Source organism: Lolium perenne, chromosome 7 (assembly GCF_019359855.2).
Source record: "Lolium perenne isolate Kyuss_39 chromosome 7, Kyuss_2.0, whole genome shotgun sequence".
Taxonomy (NCBI): Eukaryota; Viridiplantae; Streptophyta; class Magnoliopsida; order Poales; family Poaceae; genus Lolium; species Lolium perenne.
The window spans coordinates 101985226-102003798 of record NC_067250.2 but is presented as its reverse complement, the minus strand read 5'-3'; the positions used below and the strand labels follow the sequence as shown (position 1 = coordinate 102003798).

At 42.6% G+C, this 18573-nt stretch overlaps 1 protein-coding gene across 1 annotated transcript; it reads right to left on the bottom strand.

The window, feature by feature from the left end:
* Positions 1-393: 393 nt before the first annotated feature.
* LOC127316449 (DEAD-box ATP-dependent RNA helicase 5) lies at positions 394-6820 on the bottom strand. The gene is made up of 12 exons (XM_051346842.2): positions 6333-6820; positions 6089-6213; positions 5864-5971; positions 5667-5747; positions 4674-4752; positions 3762-3847; positions 3566-3690; positions 2635-2703; positions 2446-2539; positions 1710-1874; positions 1536-1628; positions 394-716 (listed from the first exon to the last, which is right to left on the bottom strand). Exons 1-12 carry the CDS (start codon positions 6709-6711, stop codon positions 624-626), a joined length of 1497 nt encoding a protein of 498 aa, XP_051202802.1. The 5' UTR covers positions 6712-6820; the 3' UTR covers positions 394-623.
* Positions 6821-18573: the final 11753 nt, after the last annotated feature.

Genomic DNA, 18573 nt, shown 5'->3' with positions numbered 1-18573 from the left:
ATGTTATTGCAGGACATGTCGCTGATCCAGGTGTTGGTGCAAGATATGTTATTGATCTAGGGCTCTTTTGATTCAAAGAATTTGCATAGGAATTGTGTAGGATTTGGTTCCTATGGGAAAAATTCCCATAAAAATCTTGTTGTGTAATTCCTATAGGAAAAAAAGCATTAGCTTATACCTCATGGAAAAATTCCTTTGCTACAATCAAACAAACTTCATCTTCCTATAGGTTTCAAGTAGACATGTCATTCCAATCCTATACCTTTTCTATTCCTATGCTTTTCCTATCCTTTAAATCAAAGGAGCCCCTAGATGTTATGCAAGTATGTGTTTTGCAAGTAGGTGCTGCTAATCAAAAAATCAATGTTACCATATTGTTTTGCAAGTAGGTGCTGCTGATAAAATATCAATATACCATATTGTTTTGCAAGTGGACTGATACACTATTACACTACCTCAATTCGAAAATCATGGTCAATCCCCGCATGATAACTGTTTTTTATCCCCTTCCAGAAAGAACATAAAAGATTACATCATCAACTAACATAAATCTAAATGATACTCATCCAAATTTTCCTACTGCTATTGTGCAATCAAGAAAATACACCAGCAAGGTCTGTCAGTTACTCCTCATCAGAATCACCAAACGTGATCTTTGTTGATTTAGGAGCATCGGCTGTGATTTCCTTGAAGTGGGAGCCATATATCTTTGATTCCTGCCAAAGAAATATTAGCAGATAATGTCAAGGTCATCTCATTCAAATTACTCAGATGCATTATATTATAACTTGATTTGTCAAACATCTCTATAATTCATGAATAAGTAACCGATAAGGTATTAATCTGCCTGTCATAGCAAATGCTTATGACACTAACCATTGTTTCCCAGGCTACATCTCCAATTTATAACACTTCAGCAGATCTTAACAAGAAAGGCTACAATGCAAGGCCTCATACTTTTGATCGACTTGTGTTCTAAAGTCAACTTCTTTTCTTAGTTTTGAGTATAATGTACAGACCATGTGTTTCCAGTACCATACAAATGTAGAATAAACAATCATTACTGATAAGAAAAGTATGCATCCCAGGTTTTTGATACTTCGTAACCACAACTTAAGATTCAATATACAAAATTAAAACAAATGAGAAACTAGTTGAAACACATTCAGCAATAAGGTTCAAGTCATATAGCACATTTCAGCAACAGATAACATAGTAACCAACATAGCCTTTCAATGAACACAGGAATCTTTTATAGTGATAAACTAATTCTTAATTTCATATACAATTTCCCTGTCAGGAATATCAATGCTTATGTACCAGATGAATAATCGGCTATACGGGCTGACATGTTACCATATGATACTACTGAAAAAAATGTCATAACGGTAAGGTCTGACGCTATAACATTTGTTGACAAAATTGATGAATTGGTCAATGTTATGGTAACTGCAGCCATCCACACCATGTGTCTTCTCCATATACATAATATAACTTCTAAAATGAAAATGTAAAGTTTCCAGAAAGCCACTAACCTTTTTCTTGACATGTGTGCCAAATTTCATAAGGGATGGAGGAACAACCTGATCAGCCTCCCTTAGAACATTGACAAGTTCACCAGCAAGTCCCTGTGTATGGAATAATAGTAACAATATTACACGAGGTACAACTTAAACTTCCATGTCTACTGTGCACATGATCTCTAGTACCTTGTTCTCTTGCATAAAGAATGTGTGTGCAACACCTTTCTTGCCTGCACGACCTGTCCTTCCAATCCTGTGCACATAATCCTCCGTCGTCAAAGGAAAGCTATAATTGATGACAACTTCGACATCAGGAATATCAAGTCCGCGTGAAGCCACATCCGTCGCAATCTGTAATGATTACAAAATAGTTAACACAAAATAGTGAAACAACAAAGCCACATAAATGCTGACTAAATTTTATGTTCAAATTTCCAGTTTCATGAAAATCTTCACAATCTTGTGGGCTGTGCATGATAACAAACACAAGCACCTATACATGCTTTTACCTCATCATTCTTGTTCTTTTCATGTAGCCTACAAATTGACAACAAAAATCACAAGAACTTGACGATAGATGATTCGCTCTAGTATCCACAGTGCCAGATTTTTAAAGATATTATGATTTTTCTGAACTCATTCTTTGAATTTTGGAAGAAGAAAAAAAGAGCCTTTGTGTTTAGTTGCTGAAAATACATGTCCCAGGCAGAACTGACAAATCATAGTCTGATCAGCAAAATAAAGGAATAATATTTTGGAAGACACGACAAATAGTTGGAAATATTAGCAACCTCCACAAGAAGATTCCATTAAGGTTCAGTCTTAGCACCCAAAATAAGGAAGACATGTTTAGATGCTAGTCACAACAAAGCTATAAATGAACTATTCAGGAGTACATGGAAGTCAGAGAGAATAAGCACACCATTAAAGGACATTTTCCTTCTTTAAATAAAGATAAGGCTTTTGTTCTATCATGCTGAGCCTTGTCTCCATGAACAGAAACGGCTTTCCACCCCCTACAGAATAAACATATATAAAATTAAACTAATTAAATTATAATTGAGGAAATAAGTTGTACAAATATTAACTTGCAGACAGAGATTTTTTGTACCTTTTATTAAGCATTGCTTCTACTCGTCCAGCTTCTTTCTTGTACAACACAAAAATTAAAACCCTGTTGCTGTAGCATCACAATTTGCAGTTTTCTTAGATTGATACTAACTATTAAGGGACAAGTTCTAAAAAATAATGCTAGTGTTATATATGCAGAAAATTCAAGTTTGTGCAAGGCATTATTATTCTACTAGTACCTCCGTTTCAAGGAATAAGGCACACACATATTTCAAGACGAACTTTGACCATAAAAATTGAGCAACAAAATCTTGATTATATTATATGTTATTAGTATCGTTGGATTCGTATTGAAAAGAAATTTTTAATAATACTAATTTCATACAAAAAAATCTTAATATATTTACAGTAATTATTGGTCAAACAAAAAGCACGTAAAACAAGGGCGCCTTATTCCTTGAAACAGAGGTAGTACTAATAACTGATGGATTAACATAATACTATTAAAACTTATCCCATCTAAGCAAAAACAAATCCCGAGCCTTAGCATTGCTGCTCTGAGAAAATAGCATAAGATTGCCACAAAGGAGCAGTTGAGGACAGCACCATTTGGAAGCAGTAGAAACTGGGAAGGTAAAAGATAGGGAGGTACAGAACTACAGATCCACCAATCATACTTGACTGCCTGCAAGATCTACGGGGAGAAAGGTAGGGAGATATGCTAGCCTCCAGACCTATGAGGCCAATGTAGAGGAAGAAAAATCGAGCAATAACTGAAGCAAATCTTGGGATCGTTGGTTTGCCATACAAGGACATAAACTAGGAACCCACAAGGACAATCTGAAGCTGGAAAGTTGAGAACAGGTGGGCTAAATGGTTCTACGATTTCAAGATGAGTAGATTTCATCTGTCTACAGAATCTGTCTTGCTGCTCGGCTACCAGCAGCATATAAATTTGTACTGAAATGTACCTCTGTGCTCGGTGATATTTGTCGAGCAAAGCAACTAATCTTGAATCACGTGCTCTATCATCCAATACTTCAACAATTTGCATCACGTCATGGTTAGCTGCAAGATCTTCTGATCCAACAACAACCTACAAAGGGTTAAACATGATAAGGCACAGCCAATCAGGTATCATAGAAGATGAAAACAGAGAAACATTACCTTTATTGGATTTGGATCCATAAACTCTTGGGCTAGCTGGTGGACAGCAAAAGGCCATGTTGCACTGAACATAACCATCTGACGCACTGCATAAGACAATTTTATATTTATGAATCATCATAAAGAACAGAACTGTAGGGTCATGGGTACAGAGACCTCCAGAGATAAAATTGTATGAGTAAGCCGATTAAATAAAGAGACTTTTTTGCATGGAACTAAAGAGACGCTGATTAGTAAACAGCGTGAAAAGGTAATTTATTGACTCTTGAACGCAGTCCATGTAGAACATCAAAGTACCCACTTATTGCTTCTACACAGTATAACCAAAACAATTTCTACTTCATAATAAATACAGGTTGCTCAAAATTCATAACACCAGACAAGGCTAAAATGGTTGCAAAATCTAGCAGGCTTGGTGCACATTTCTAGTTATTCTGCCATTCCCTCTTGCACTATGTGAACGTATAGGCATACGTGTGCTCAACAACCAAACTAAGAGTAGTGACATACTATGGAGCAATAACTAAGGGTGCGAGTGGTGCGGGCAAGGAATGAAGTCCACAACTCCACAGCTGTTCACGGTTGACAACATTGCGATTGGCGGTTTCAAGTGGCATGCCCACACAGCCCAGCAGACGGCCGCAAGCCCGCATAGACCAAAATAAGTTAGATTGGTTGCGAACCAAGCATGTACCACCCTAGATTACTGGGGAACATACATCGACTAGATTTGTGAGAGAGCTACAGGTCAGCCATCTAGGTGAAGGAACGAACGAGAACGGCGGAGACTTCTATGAGATTGTCAAACTTCAATGGTGTTATCAAGCAGCCGCAGACCCTGCAATTTGGCCTAGCCCTACACACACACACTGACACACACAAAAACAAAGAAACACAAGGAGAGAGACTAACCCGATGATGTTTGGCTTAAAATCGCCCTGACTTCAGGTTCAAAACCCATATCCAGCATCCGATCAGCTTCATCTAGAACCTACAAAATACAAGGATGTCTTAATGGATACTTGTGACACTCTTATTCGACGATAGCAACAAGATCAAATGCAAGAATTTGATCAATGTACTAATCAGTAAGCATAATATCAGCGGTGATTCCACCGAACACTGCAAATTAATTCACTGCTGCCAACATATGTTGATCCACTATGACTACTTATCATCATAACCACCATGTGCTTAATTCTAGTGATTCTTCTGGTTAATTATATCCAAAAAAAAACAGCAGACACTGAAGAGATATAGGTGTGAGAAGGGGAAGTGTCTTCAGTTATTTTTCTGATATTCATTTAAGTTCTACCATCAAAAATTTAATAGATTTATAAAATGGGCAACAAGATGGTGTTAAGAGTACGAGCAAGTCAGGAAGTTCAAGCTATTTTAATTTTAATCATTTGTTAAGACTATGATCAGTGACTACGGAATATTACTGTTAGGTAGGCAGGAAGTTCAAGCTATGGAAATAATTTAATCACTTAGTGTTATCCATACTTATTTTACCAATAACCTATCACCCAATTACAAGAAACCTTAGCATGCATACTTCTATCTCGTCCGCTAAAATGTTACTGAAGTCCAAACATGCACCTACTTGTCTTGCTAAGTGTGTCATGTATTCAAGATCTTAATATAATGCAATATAGTTTGTGTTGCTCCCTCCGGTTTTGAATACAAGGAAACTGTCAAAAATACAATTTGCCGCTATACAAGGCCACTATCTCTACCCCAGAAGATTTGATTACATTTCTGAAAGATTACTGCATTAAGCACAAACTCCACAAGAAAACAGAAAACACCACATGACCATGTTCAAGTTCCATCCTCATAATAAATAACTATTTTGCATATCCAGCAATAAACAACAAAACTAACATAAGTACAGTTACTTACCACAAAAGAAACCTCATTAAGACGACAAATCCCCATTTCAATGAGGTCTTTCATACGACCAGGTGTCCCTATGACGATTTCCTGGTAGCACAGAAACAAAAAAAAAGTGAATAGATAAAAACAAATTATAAATCGGAATATGATGAATATTCGTAGGGTAAGCAAGACAAAAAGAAAATGTGTTGGTGTTATCTTACAACTCCAGATTTAAGGGCAGATATTTGGGGACCTTTTGAAGTTCCACCATAGAGGCACACCGAATTTATCCCGCATGGCGCACCAGCTTCAGTAAGTACATCTGCGATCTAACACAGCAATGAAGTGTAAATCAGTCCAGTATATTTAAATTCTAAAGAACCCAAGTTCTTGGTCAGAATATGGAATTATTCCAATGCATAAAGGAACATGACATGGAGATTTACCTGCTGAGCAAGCTCCCTAGTTGGAGCCAGCATGAGGCATCGTGGCATCCCCTTCTTCGCACCTTTTTCCGCCAACTTCTTCCTGACGTGCATCAGCGCCGGCACACCAAACGCGATAGTCTTCCCTGATAGCCAAATTACAAGGAACGCAACGATTTATCAGGAAACGAACAGGATGAAGCGGAAGAAGTTGCAAAGTTGTATCTTTCGCAAAAAAGAAAGAAATCGCAGAGTTGTCCAGTACCAGATCCGGTGGCCGCGATTCCGATGAAATCACGGCCGTCGAGGAGGTACGGCCAAGCGAGCGCCTGGATGGGCGAGGGCTTGTCGAAGCCCTTGCAGCAGTCGAGCACCTTGGGCGGCAGCGCGGCGGCGGCGAAGGACTTGAGCGGCGCGTACTTGGGGTCGTCGAAGCCCTTCCCGGTCACCGCGACGCTCTTCTCCACGGCGCCTCCCTGGTCCGATTCATCTCTCTTCTTGCTGCGCTTGGCCGCGTCTTCCACCGCTGCCGCCTCGTCCTCGGCCTCGGCCGCCAGCTTCCGCTTCTTGTCCTTCTTGCTCTTCTTGTCCTTCTTTCTCTTGTTGGATACTTCCTCCTGCGCGGTGAGGAGCTTGGGGTCCATGGCGGCGGGTGGCGGCGGCCGGCGGAGGAAGTGAAGAGGTGGGGGTGGATACAGTCGTGGGACGGGAGAAGAGGGGCAGTGGGTTTAGGGTCTGTTCGGTTTTTGCCCCGCCAATGCAATGCAAGCAATGAAGCAATCGCCACAAGGTGATCCAGGGTGGGCCGGCCCATTTATTCACCGCCTCCCGATTCCTTCAGGGCACCCGCTAAAACAAAAATCCTCAATGGATTTCAAACCTGAACAAAATTTAAATCTGAACATTATTCGAATTCGAATATATCGAAACATTTTCTAGAACTGAAAAAAAATCAAATTTGAACAAATTCTAAATATGAATGGATTCAAATTTGAACCGATATTGGATATGGAAATTTTTCAAATATGAACAAAATTCAAGTCTAAACAATTTTCGATCAAAAAATATAAAAAAACAGAATAACCGAAAATAAAACCGGAGAATATAACTCACCAAACCGTGAACAAGCGAAAACCAGAAAAAAAACCATGAAAAACATAATAGAAGGTACACGAAATCGGAAATACTCGATTGGGTATACTGCTGGTAAACGTTTTGAGGCACGAAATGTGGTCGGGCGGAACAAATACCGGAAACTGCCCATCAAAAACATGCCGACCTACCTGTCCCCTCAAAAACATGCGGACCCACTTATTAGCTTTTTTTCTACTTAACTTCTTCTTCTTCATCTCTCGTCCGCTTTCTGCATGCACCGCCCGTCTCCTGCGACACATTAGTTCTCGCTCGGCCGCTTGCCCCTCACTCAGCTGCCCGCCCGCTCGCTCCTGCTCGCCCGTCCGCATATGCTCACCCATGCGCGCTCGTTCCCCGACGAACTCCATATATCCAACGAGATCCACTTTAGAAGGAAGTTCAAATCCGGTCTCTATATGGCCTACAAATCGGTCACAATAAAACCTCCTCGCCGGGAAATGAAGATTGAGCTGGAATCGAGTCTCCTCACCGTAGAGTCGAGGTACGGCGTTAGCGCCAACGCCGATATGAGCATTGGCTCGCTTCCATTTCACCACAAATGTCTATCAAAAACTCACTCTATTGGGTACTCGGGTGATGATATCTAGGACAGTGGATTTTTTTTCAGTTTTTGTGATTTTGTGGGATCTAATCGCTGCCTCTTTTTTGATCCATATCGAAAATATCCATGTTTGACCACTTTTGTGGGATCTTCTAGTGATCTCCTATGATGTGTTTGGATGCACGTACTTGAGCCTTGGAATTGAATTGGAGTGAAACACCAAAACCCAGATGGAAAGGAAATCACGTCCAATTCCGATTCTCTTGTTTGGGTTTGCATACTTATTGTTGGAATCAAAAGTTGGCACCGAAATCTAATTCTTGTTTGGATGTACAAACAGTGGAATTGCATGTTTTGTTGATTTTGGACAATATAAAGTAATCTACATGTATGAAAAATAGTATGTGTATCTTAGAAGGTTTATATATTATTTTTCACACATAATAAAACTTAAAGTAATCCAAACAAGGTCACAACAATGACATAACATAAAACACTAATTTTGTTTATAACCAATAGTATAGTGGATAATACTACAAGCTAACAATTTGGTTGTATGATATAGAGATTATAAGCTAGAGATTTGGATGTTTGCTTGAAGAAAATGAACTAACAAAACAAATACAAAGATATGGCGAAAATAGGACGTGAGAAATGTGAACATATTAAAATCATAGTTTTAAATAGCCGGCTATATTCCCGCTATAGCCCGGCTATAGCCTTTCGAGCAAGGTGCGACTAAAGACATTCGCGTGCTAAAAGGTGGCTATAGCCCGCTATAGCCTTTTTCGGAGGTCGCGGCTATATCCTATAGCCCGCTATTTAAAACTATGATTTAAAATTCAGATTATCTTACACACCGAATGTTTATGAGTTTTGATTAATTAATGAGTCCCTAAGCTTCTAAAAATGTACGAGATGAATGAAAATAAAAAGAAGAAAGCAATGCACACAGAATGTGGATATTCGGAAGACCATACACACTGAACGTTGATAGAGTCTCGAATAAAAAGATTATGTAAGCTACTAGGAAGAAAGTACTGCAATGAATAATCGAAGCAAACAAATACGGCATCATAATTAAATTCCTGATCTCTTTGAAAGAAGAAATTTTGGGAACAGAAGCAGCGGGGGACTTGGAGGCTTTGTCCTGTCTGCCGGATTCACGGTTGCACAGAGAATCCTCCTCCCGCCAGAGCTCATATGAGTGGAGGAAGAGGCAGATTGCCAAGTAGTCATCAATGGTGATATTGCGTGCATTTTGAATCTGCAATTAAAACACACAAAAGATCAGCCAAAAATAGCTTTGCATGGCTGCTGGAAGGGGGATGGTTCAGTTGGAAGCTGTTACACCAAGCTGTAGCCAAAAAGAAAATAGAAATAAGGAAGCAGAGAAAAATAAAACAGAAAACAAAAAAGAAGAAACAAAAACTAGGAAAACCGGCCTAATGGGCCGGCCTATACTCCTTCAGGCGGCGCGACGCTCCAGCGCCGCAAAGAACGGCATATAGCACCTCCCGAGACGGAGACGAGCCCTAGTCGGGAGGAAGTTGCGAGGGGCGGCGGCCACGCGAGGGTAGACGACGACCGGCGTCAGGGCGAAGGAGGCGGACTCTAGAGGAGGACCGGCGCATCCCGGCAATCATCGTCACCAGCAGGCCAACCGCCGCCACCTCCGGCGGCTTCAAGCCAGTGAGTGCCCACTCGTGTTCTTCTGATGTTCGTTAGTCTGCATAATAAAATAATTCGCCAGTTTGTGAATTGGTTTATCGTACTCTTTTCCAGTGAGCAACGGGGACAAGACGATCAGGCCGAAGGCGCAGATCACCAGTTTGGGTTCTGCCGCCCTCCACTTGAGAGTAGACTACGAGCAAGCCAAGCAGCTCCCCATCGGCCAATACGTACAATCTGGCGTCTTCTCGGCCGGGGGACACCCCTGGAGGATTGAGTGCTTCCCGTGTGGCGTGTTTGGAAGCGGCGGCCCGGCCGAGTATCTTGCTATCTACCTCAGGCACATGGGCAAGAGCAGAAGCGTACGGGCCCTCTTCGTGGCCTTCTTGATGGACAGGGATGGTCAACCATGTAGCAACACTGGTAGAAAAACAGGCTTCGGGTGAGCCCCATAAGTCGCGAAGCTGTAGGAACCGCGACTAATGGGACCTTTAGTCGCGGTTCGGGAGGCGAACCGCGACCAAAGGCCTGGGCCCAGGGTGCTCGGTGGCCAGCCGGTGCACGTGGGGGTCTTTAGTCCCGGTTGGCCTGGCCAACCGCGACTAAAGGTGCCCGAAGGCCTTTAGTCGCGGTTGGGCCAACCGGGACTAAAGCCCCCCCTATATATACTCATCCAAAGACCAACACTTAGCCATTTGGTGCCATTCTCTTCACAAACTTCACAAGTGGGTGTTAGGTTTGCTTTTGGTTCCTCTTATGCACATAAGGTGTTTGATGAAATGCCCCAAGAGCATGAAACAAACATGATATGAAGTGTTGGAGCCACACTTGAGCTTTCTCATTTATTTTTTCCTCCTCGATCGCGGTTAGCAACTTGAACCTTTGATGTGTCGTTGATAAAATGTGCATGTGCATGTGTGTAGTTCATTGTTTAATTTATATTGTTTGTAGCTAGTTAGTTTAACAAATGCATGATGGTTAATTATATATTTTATATTATAATAATGCAGATGAATCGACAATGGATGTACGGTAACCGACTCTCCGGCGAGTTCGATACGGGTTTGAAAGATTTCCTCGTAGTGGCTAATGCGAACAAGCGGGGGGTTTTGTTATCTGTCCATGTGTTAAATGTAAGAATCGGAATGGTTACTCTTCCTCAAGAGATGTTCACATGCACCTGCCGGCACGGTTTCATGCCAAGCTATAATTGTTGGACCAAGCATGGAGAAAGAGGGGTTATAATGGAAGAAGATGAAGAAGGGGATGATTTCATCGATGAAAGCTATCTTGCTCATTTCGGTGATACTTTCATGGAGGATCTGTCAAGGTGAAGGGGAAGGTGAAGAAGAGGCACGTGATGATCCCGTTGATGATCTTGGTCGGACCATTGCCGATGCACGGAGACGTCGCGAAACCGAAAAAGAGAGGGAGAATTTGGATCGCATGTTAGAGGATCACGGGAAGGCGCTGTACCCGGATGCGATGATGGTCTGAAAAAGTGGCCGCACTGCTGGATTTGCCGAGATGGAAGGCACAGCAGTGTGTAGCTGACTCGGCATTTGAAAACTTGCTAAAAATGTTGAAGAATATGTTTCCAAAGAATAACGAGTTGCCCGCCACTACGTACGAAGCAAAGAAGGTTGTCTGCCCTCTAGGTTTAGAGGTTACGAAGATACATGCATGCATCAACGATCGCATCCTCTACCGCGGTGAATACGAGAATTTGAATGAATGCCCGGTATGCACCGCATTGCGTTATAAGATCGAGGCGATGACCCTGGTGACGACGATGTTGAGGGCCGAGAAACCCGGGAAGAGGGTTCCCGCCAAGGTGATGTGGTATGCTCCTATAATACCACGGTTGAAACGTCTGCTCAGAACAAAGAGCATGCCAAGTTGTTGCGATGGCACAAAGAGGACCGTAAGTCGGACGGGAGTTGAGACACCCCGCAGATGGAACGCAATGGAGAAAGATCGACGAGAGAGTTCAAAGATTTTGCGGTGACGCAAGGAACATAAGATTTGGTCTAAGTACGGATGGCATGAATCCTTTTGGCGAGCAGAGCTCCAGCCATAGTACCTGGCCCGTGACTCTATGCATCTACAACCTTCCTCCTTGGTTGTGCATGAAGCGGAAGTTCATTATGATGCCGGTGCTCATCCAAGGTCCGAAGCAACCCGGCAACGACATCGATGTGTACCTAAGGCCATTAGTTGATGAACTTTTACAGCTGTGGGGCAGACCTGGTGTCCGTGTGTGGGATGAGCACAAAGAAGAGGAATTTGACCTACGAGCGTTGCTTTTCGTAACCATCAACGATTGGCCTGCTCTTAGTAACCTTTCGGACTCACAAATAAGGGATACAATGCATGCACGCACCGCTTACATGAGACTGAAAGTGTACATTTGCCAAATTGTAAGAAGAACGTGTATCTTGGGCATCGTCGATTTCTTCCGAAAGGTCATCCAAGAAGAAAGAAAGGCAAGCATTACAACGGCAAGGCGGATCACCGGCCGAAGCCACGGAACACTGCTTGGTGCCGAGGTATTTGATATGGTCAAGGATTTGAAAGTCATCTTTGGAAAGGGTCCTCGCGGACAATCGATTCCGAAGGGAGCCGACGGGCACGTAGCCATGTGGAAGAAGAAATCTATATTCGGGAGCTAGAATATTGGAAAGTCCTAGAAGTCCGCTCTGCAATCGACGTGATGCACGTTACGAAGAATATTTGCGTGAACATCCTAAGCTTCTTGGGCATGTATGGGAAGTCAAATGATACAAAGGAAGCACGGCGGGACCAGCAAAGTTTGAAAGACCCCGATGACCGGCATCCGGAACGGTTTCAAGGTCATGCCGCCTACGCTACGACCAAAGAAGAGAAGGCCATCTTTTTTGAATGCCTGAGCGGTATGAAGGTCCCGTCAGATTCTCGTCCAATATAAAGGGAATAATAAACATGGCGGAGAAAAAGTTCCAAAACCTGAAGTCTCACGACTGCCACGTGATTATGACGCAATTGCTTCCGATTGCTTTGAGGGGCTCTGTGCGGAAAATGTTCGAGTAGCCATTGTGAAGCTATGTGCATTCCTCAATGCAATCTCTCGAGAAGGTAATCAATCCGAGAAGTTCTACCACGGTTACGTAACGATGTGATCCAATGTCTTGTCGATTTCGAGTTGGTGTTCCCGCCATCCTTCTTCAATATTATGACGCACCTCCTGGTTCACCTAGTCGATGAGATTTCCATTCTCGGTCTGTATTTCTACACAATATGTTCCCCTTCGAGAGGTTCATGGGAGTATTAAAGAAATATGTTCGTAACCGTGCTAGGCCGAGAAGGAAGCATCGCCAAGGGCTATGGAAATGAGGAGGTAATTGAGTTTTGTGTTGACTTTGTTCCTGACCTTAAGCCGATTGGTCTTCCTCAATCGCGGCACGAGGGGAGACTAAGTGGAAAAGGCACGATCGGAAGGAAATCAATGATATGTATGGACGGCCATTCTCTCGATCAAGCACACCACACAGTTCGACCAATTCCAGCTTGGTGGCTCCGTACTTTGAGAAACACAAGAATATTTTACGCTCGGACAACCCGGGAAGCCCGAATCCTGGATTAGGAAGGCCCACATGGAGACTTTCGGCGGTTGGTTGAGAAAACATTTAATGAGTGACAATAAGGTTGTAGATCAGCCGTACATGTTGGCCAAGACACCATCTTCGACTATAACGACTTTCCAAGGGTACGAGATAAATGGGAATACATTTTACACGATCGCCCAAGATAAAAAGAGCACCAACCAAAAGCAGTGGTGTCCGCTTTGATGCAGCAACCGAGAATGGGCAAAAGGTCACATATTATGGTTACATAGAGGAGATATGGGAACTTGACTATGGACCCTCCTTTAGGGTCCCTTTGTTCCGGTGCAAATGGTTCAAGCTAACAGAGGTGGGGTAAAGGTGGACCAGCAATACGGAATGACAATGGTGGATTTCAACAATCTTGGTTACCTTGACGAACCATTCGTCCTAGCGAAAGATGTCGCTCAGGTTTTCTATGTGAAGGACATGAGTAGCAAACCGAGGAAACAGAAGATAAGAAAACGATCAGTACATCATGCGATGATCCAAAGCGCCACATTGTTCTTTCAGTGGAAAAGAAACATCGTGGGAGTGGAGGACAAGACAGACATGTCGAAGATTATAATATGTTTGCTGAAATTCCGCCCTTCAAAGTGAACACCGACCCAAGCATTAAGTTAAATGATGAGGATGCTCCATGGATACGGCACAATCGTAAGCAAGCGGGGACACAAGGGAAGAAATGATGTGTAATAATTTATTGTACCAAACTTTTTTGAATGTATCATGTGAATTATATTACCCGTGATGTGTTTGGTGTCTATTTTCGAATGATTCAATTGACTCGAGATAGCACTGATGATACATGAAATTTGGAGTGACTAAGTCATACTCCCGCATACATGAAATTTGGAGTGACTAAGTCATACTCCTGCATATAGGAAATTTGGAGTGACTAAGTCATACTCCGCATACATGAAATTTGGAGTGATTTAGTCATACTCCTGCCTAGGCGTATGATATGCATACTCGTAGTCTTCATAGCCGCCGCCGTTGTACCGGTAGTCGTCGCCTTCTAAGTTGTCGGCGTCGTCGTCCGTCTTGTCGTCGCTGTCGTCGGGCGGCGCTCGTGGCTCGAATCGAGGGTAGCGCAGCGGGGATATCGCCGGCCGTGATGTAGTCCATGACGCTCTGCAGAGTCCGGCCGTTCCACCATAGCCGACGGCCGGCCTCGTGGAAGTTTCCAGAGGCGCACCGTCCTCCTCATACAGCGAGCGCCCTCTCACGCCGATTGATGAAGAAGGCGTCCCAAGTATGCTGGTTATCGGGATGCCGCCGGGATTCATCCGCTGCTCCGGCGTGAGGTCGAGGTAGTAGTGGTTCGTGATGGCCGCCGGCGCGCAGTACTCGAGGGACGGGAGGGACCGGCACGCCGCCGCGCTAGGCTCCAGCCAGCATAGGACGCGGTAGTCCGGAGGGCAAGGGTAGTTCGAGGCGCAAAGCTCCTCCACCTGCTGGTAGGTTAGAGTGGGTGCGGTGGAAGCCATGAGAGAGTGATGAGAGATTGTAGAGATGATAATGCTGGCCAAGCCGGGCTACATATATGTAGTGACAAATGGCGGGAAAAATGGGAGCGGGAAGACAGAGGCGGGAAGAAAGAGGCGGGAGAAAGTGGCGGGAAGAAATTGGCGGGAAAAAATTGGCGGGAAGAAAGAGGCCTAAGAAATTGGCGGGAAACAATTGGCGGGAAGAAAGAGGCGGGAAGACAGGGAAGAAATGGCGGGAAGACGAGGAGGGAAGAGGGTCGGCGGAAAGAGGCGGGAAGAGGGGGCCAACGAACTTTTGAATTGAATTAGTTTTATTTTTATGAATTTTTGATAATTTGTATTTTTAAAATTTTGAATTGAATTAGTTTTATTTTTATGAATTTTTTGATATATTATATGTATTTTAAACATTTTGAATTGAATTAGTTTTATTTTTCTTAATTTTTTGATATATTATTTGTATTTTTAACATATTGAAATGAATTAGTTTTATTTTCCTGAATTTTTTCATACATTATTTGTATTTTTAACATTTAGAAATGAATTAGTTTTAATTTTCTGAATTTTTTGATATAATATTTGTATTTTTAAGATTTTGAATTGAATTAGTTTTATTTTTCTGAATTTATTGATATATTATATGTATTTTTCAGATTTTGAAATGAATTAGTTTTATTTTTCTTAATTTTTTGATATATTATTTGTATTTTTAACATATTGAAATGAATTTGTTTTATTTTTCTGATTTTTTTGATATATTATTTATATTTTTAAGATTTGGAAATGAATTAGTTTTATTTTCCTGAATTTTTTCATACATTATTTGTATTTTTAACATTTAGAAATGAATTAGTTTTAATTTTCTGAATTTTTTGATATAATATTTGTATTTTTAAGTTTTTGAATTGAATTAGTTTTATTTTTCTGAATTTATTGATATATTATATGTATTTTTCAGATTTTGAAATGAATTAGTTTTATTTTTATTTACTTTTTGATATATTATTTGTAATTTGAAAAAGAAAAGTAATTCGAAAAAGAAAAGTAATTTGAAAAAGAAAAGTAATTTGAAAAAATACCTTTAGTCGCGGTTGGCCTCGCCAACCGCGACTAAAGGGTATTTTTCCGCGGGAAACGAAAACCCGGCGAAAATACCCTTTAGTCGCGGTTGGTGTGGCCAACCGCGATTAGGGTACCCTTTAGTCGCGGGTCGCCTCCCCAACCGCGACTAAAGGGTGGTTACTATAAATACGCGCGTGGCGGCTCGGTGGCCGTTCATCTTCTTCTCGCGCGCGAACGACGAACTCGACGCTCGAGCCCCCGTCGCCGTCGCTGTCGCCTCTCGCCGCCGTCGCCGCGCCCGAGCCGCGCGAACGCGCGCGCTTCGTCTTCGCGCCGCGTACGTCTCGCCGTCCCGGCCCGTCGAACAACCGCGCGCGCGATCGAATAACAACCGCCGCGCCCGCCGGTCTTCGCGCATAGCGCCACCGCGCGCCGCCCCCACTCGCAGGCGCCCGCCGCTTGCCCGCCTTGTTTGCCGCCAGCCACGCGCTGCGCCGGGAGAGAGAGAGAGAGATCGAGGGCGCGGGGAGAGAGAGAGAGAGAGACGGCCGGCGCCCCTGCCTCTCTCTTTTTTTTTTGTTTTTTTAACTTAACTAAAAATTTGTATACTAACAAAATTTTGACTTAACAAAATTTAACAAATATGTAATATGTAACAAAATTTAACAAAAATTTACACATGTAATAGTATAATGTAACTAAAATTTTACTAAAATTTAGACTTAATGTAACTAAAATTTTACTTAACAAAATTTAGATTTAATGTAACTAAAATTTTACTTAAATTTAGACTTAATGTAACTAAAATTTTACTTAACAAAATTTAGACTTAATGTAACTAAAATTTTACTTAACAAAATTTAGACTTAATGATCAAAATTTTACTTAACAAAATTTAGACTTAATGATCAAAATTTTAACTTAAGAAAAATTTTACTTAACAAAATTTAGACTTAATGATCAAAATTTTAACTTAACAAAATTTAGACTTAATGATCAAAATTTTAACTTAAGAAAAAATTTACTTAACAAAATTTAGACTTAATGATCAAAATTTTAACTTAACAAAATTTAGACTTAATGATCAAAATTTTAACTTAAGAAAAATTTTACTTAACAAAATTTAGACTTAATGATCAAAATTTTAACTTAACAAAATTTTATTTGGGATCGAGCGGGGGCGAGGGTTATGTGTCCTCGGCACCGCCACCGCCCTCTCGGTCACCGCCACACCGGTCTCTCGGTCACGCGGTCACTGCGTCCCCCTTTCGCCACCGCCACCGGTCTCTCGGTCACGCGGTCACTGCGTCCCCCCTTTCGCCACCACCACCGTTCTCTCGGTCACGCGATCACTGCGTCCCCCCTCTCGCCTCCCTCGTCGCCCTCTCTCTTTATATGTAGAAGAGATATGATAATGCTGGCATATACACAATTAATTTGTTTTTACTACATGTTTTCAGATCGACATATGGCGGACGATAGAGCTGACCCGATTCTGGACAACTATGATCCGGACGCCTGAAGACCATATGTTCGGCATCATAAAAGGCGATATTCTATATGTGCTTGACCGGAGAAGAAGAAGATGATATCTCTTCTTATCTGAACCTTGAGGGTGAAGATGAAGGGCGCCGTCGGCAAGCGAGATGATGCCGAAGAAACGTCGATAAACAACGATCTTCAATTGGAAGTAGCAACCACCTCCGTGCGCCGAGGTATATATATATACATATTGAGCGTACGGTGATACAAACTAACTGATTTGAATAAATGTGTGTGTACTCACGCGCGCGACTCTCGTTCTTATTTTAGCCCTCGGCCGGATCGTCGAAAAATCGAGTACGTCGTCAAAGCGTGGCGCAACCAAGACGATGAAACCAAACGAAACATGCACCATCGATGTTGTCGATGAAGAAACCGCAGCCGCCGGAGCCCAACAAGAACGCCACCAAGTTTGTCGCCAATGCGGAGCCGTTGTTAGAGACAACGTCTCGATCACCGTCCAGGAGTGGAATGAGCCAAAGAAGGCACGTCTTGGTTTCACTTTTGTCGATAAGAGAACAAAAAAAGATTGCTTCAAGAAGCTTATGGAACATTTCGTTCTACCTCCGGAATACCGCAGATACGATGAGGCGGGTAACAAGATTCAGGAAAACAAGGAGAGGTGCAAGCTAGTCAAACAGTTCGCTCTTTCTAAGATGGCCAACGCATTCCGGAAATACAAGCAAAATCTAGCCCATGACTTTGTCAAGCAGGGCAAGACTCGGATTTCACAGGACAATATGAGAAACTGCAACATGATTGGCCAGAATTTGTGAAGCAAAAGAAATCGGAGCAGTTCCTTGAAATATCCAAAAAAAATAAGGAGAATGCGGCCAAGAAGGAGTACAATCATATCATGGGGCCAGGAGGGTATCGCTTTTGGCAGCCTAAGTGGGAGAAGATGGAGAACGAGCTGAGGGCGCGAGGAATCCGTCCAGGTACGGAGGGATGGGACCCAAGGGCCAAAAGCTGGTGGTACGGGCATGGGGGATCGCTGAACCCGGAGACAGGGGAGTGTGTTTATCGTGGCAAAATAATTACACCCACCCAAAAGCTTATTGAGGCAATGAGGGATGCTCAAGAGGGAGGATCAAGTTCAACAGAGAGAACGACGCCCGACAAAAGCCCTCGGGAATCCTGAACACGGAGGACGTGTACGAGGCATGGGGCCCATTCCGTGGAAAGTAGGGTTCCCCCAGAACGATGACCCGTACGGTTACAGAAGCCGTAAGAGAAAGATGGATCGGGATGCAGATGTTGTGGCGAAGTTGGTAACGGAAATGGATGTGATGAAGAAAACTGTGAGTGTACTAGTAGCCGAAAGAGATGCAGCTCGGGCGCAGCATGAAGATCATCCAATGGATCTCGGAAGCCGCAGCGGAGAAGAAGCAGCGTGGCTTCCAC

What these genes read in the sequence shown, in the direction of transcription:
- LOC127316449 (XM_051346842.2), bottom strand. Translation starts at nt 6,711, where the DNA reads ATGGACCCCAAGCTCCTCACCGCGCAGGAGGAAGTATCCAACAAGAGA. An exon ending in TTAATGAGGTTTCTTTTGTG is followed by an intron (nt 4,753 to 5,666) that starts GTAAGTAACTGT and finishes TGTATTTTGTAG; the next exon opens with GTTCTAGATGAAGCTGATCG. An exon ending in AAGGAAAATGTCCTTTAATG is followed by an intron (nt 1,875 to 2,445) that starts GTGTGCTTATTC and finishes TAATCATTACAG; the next exon opens with ATTGCGACGGATGTGGCTTC.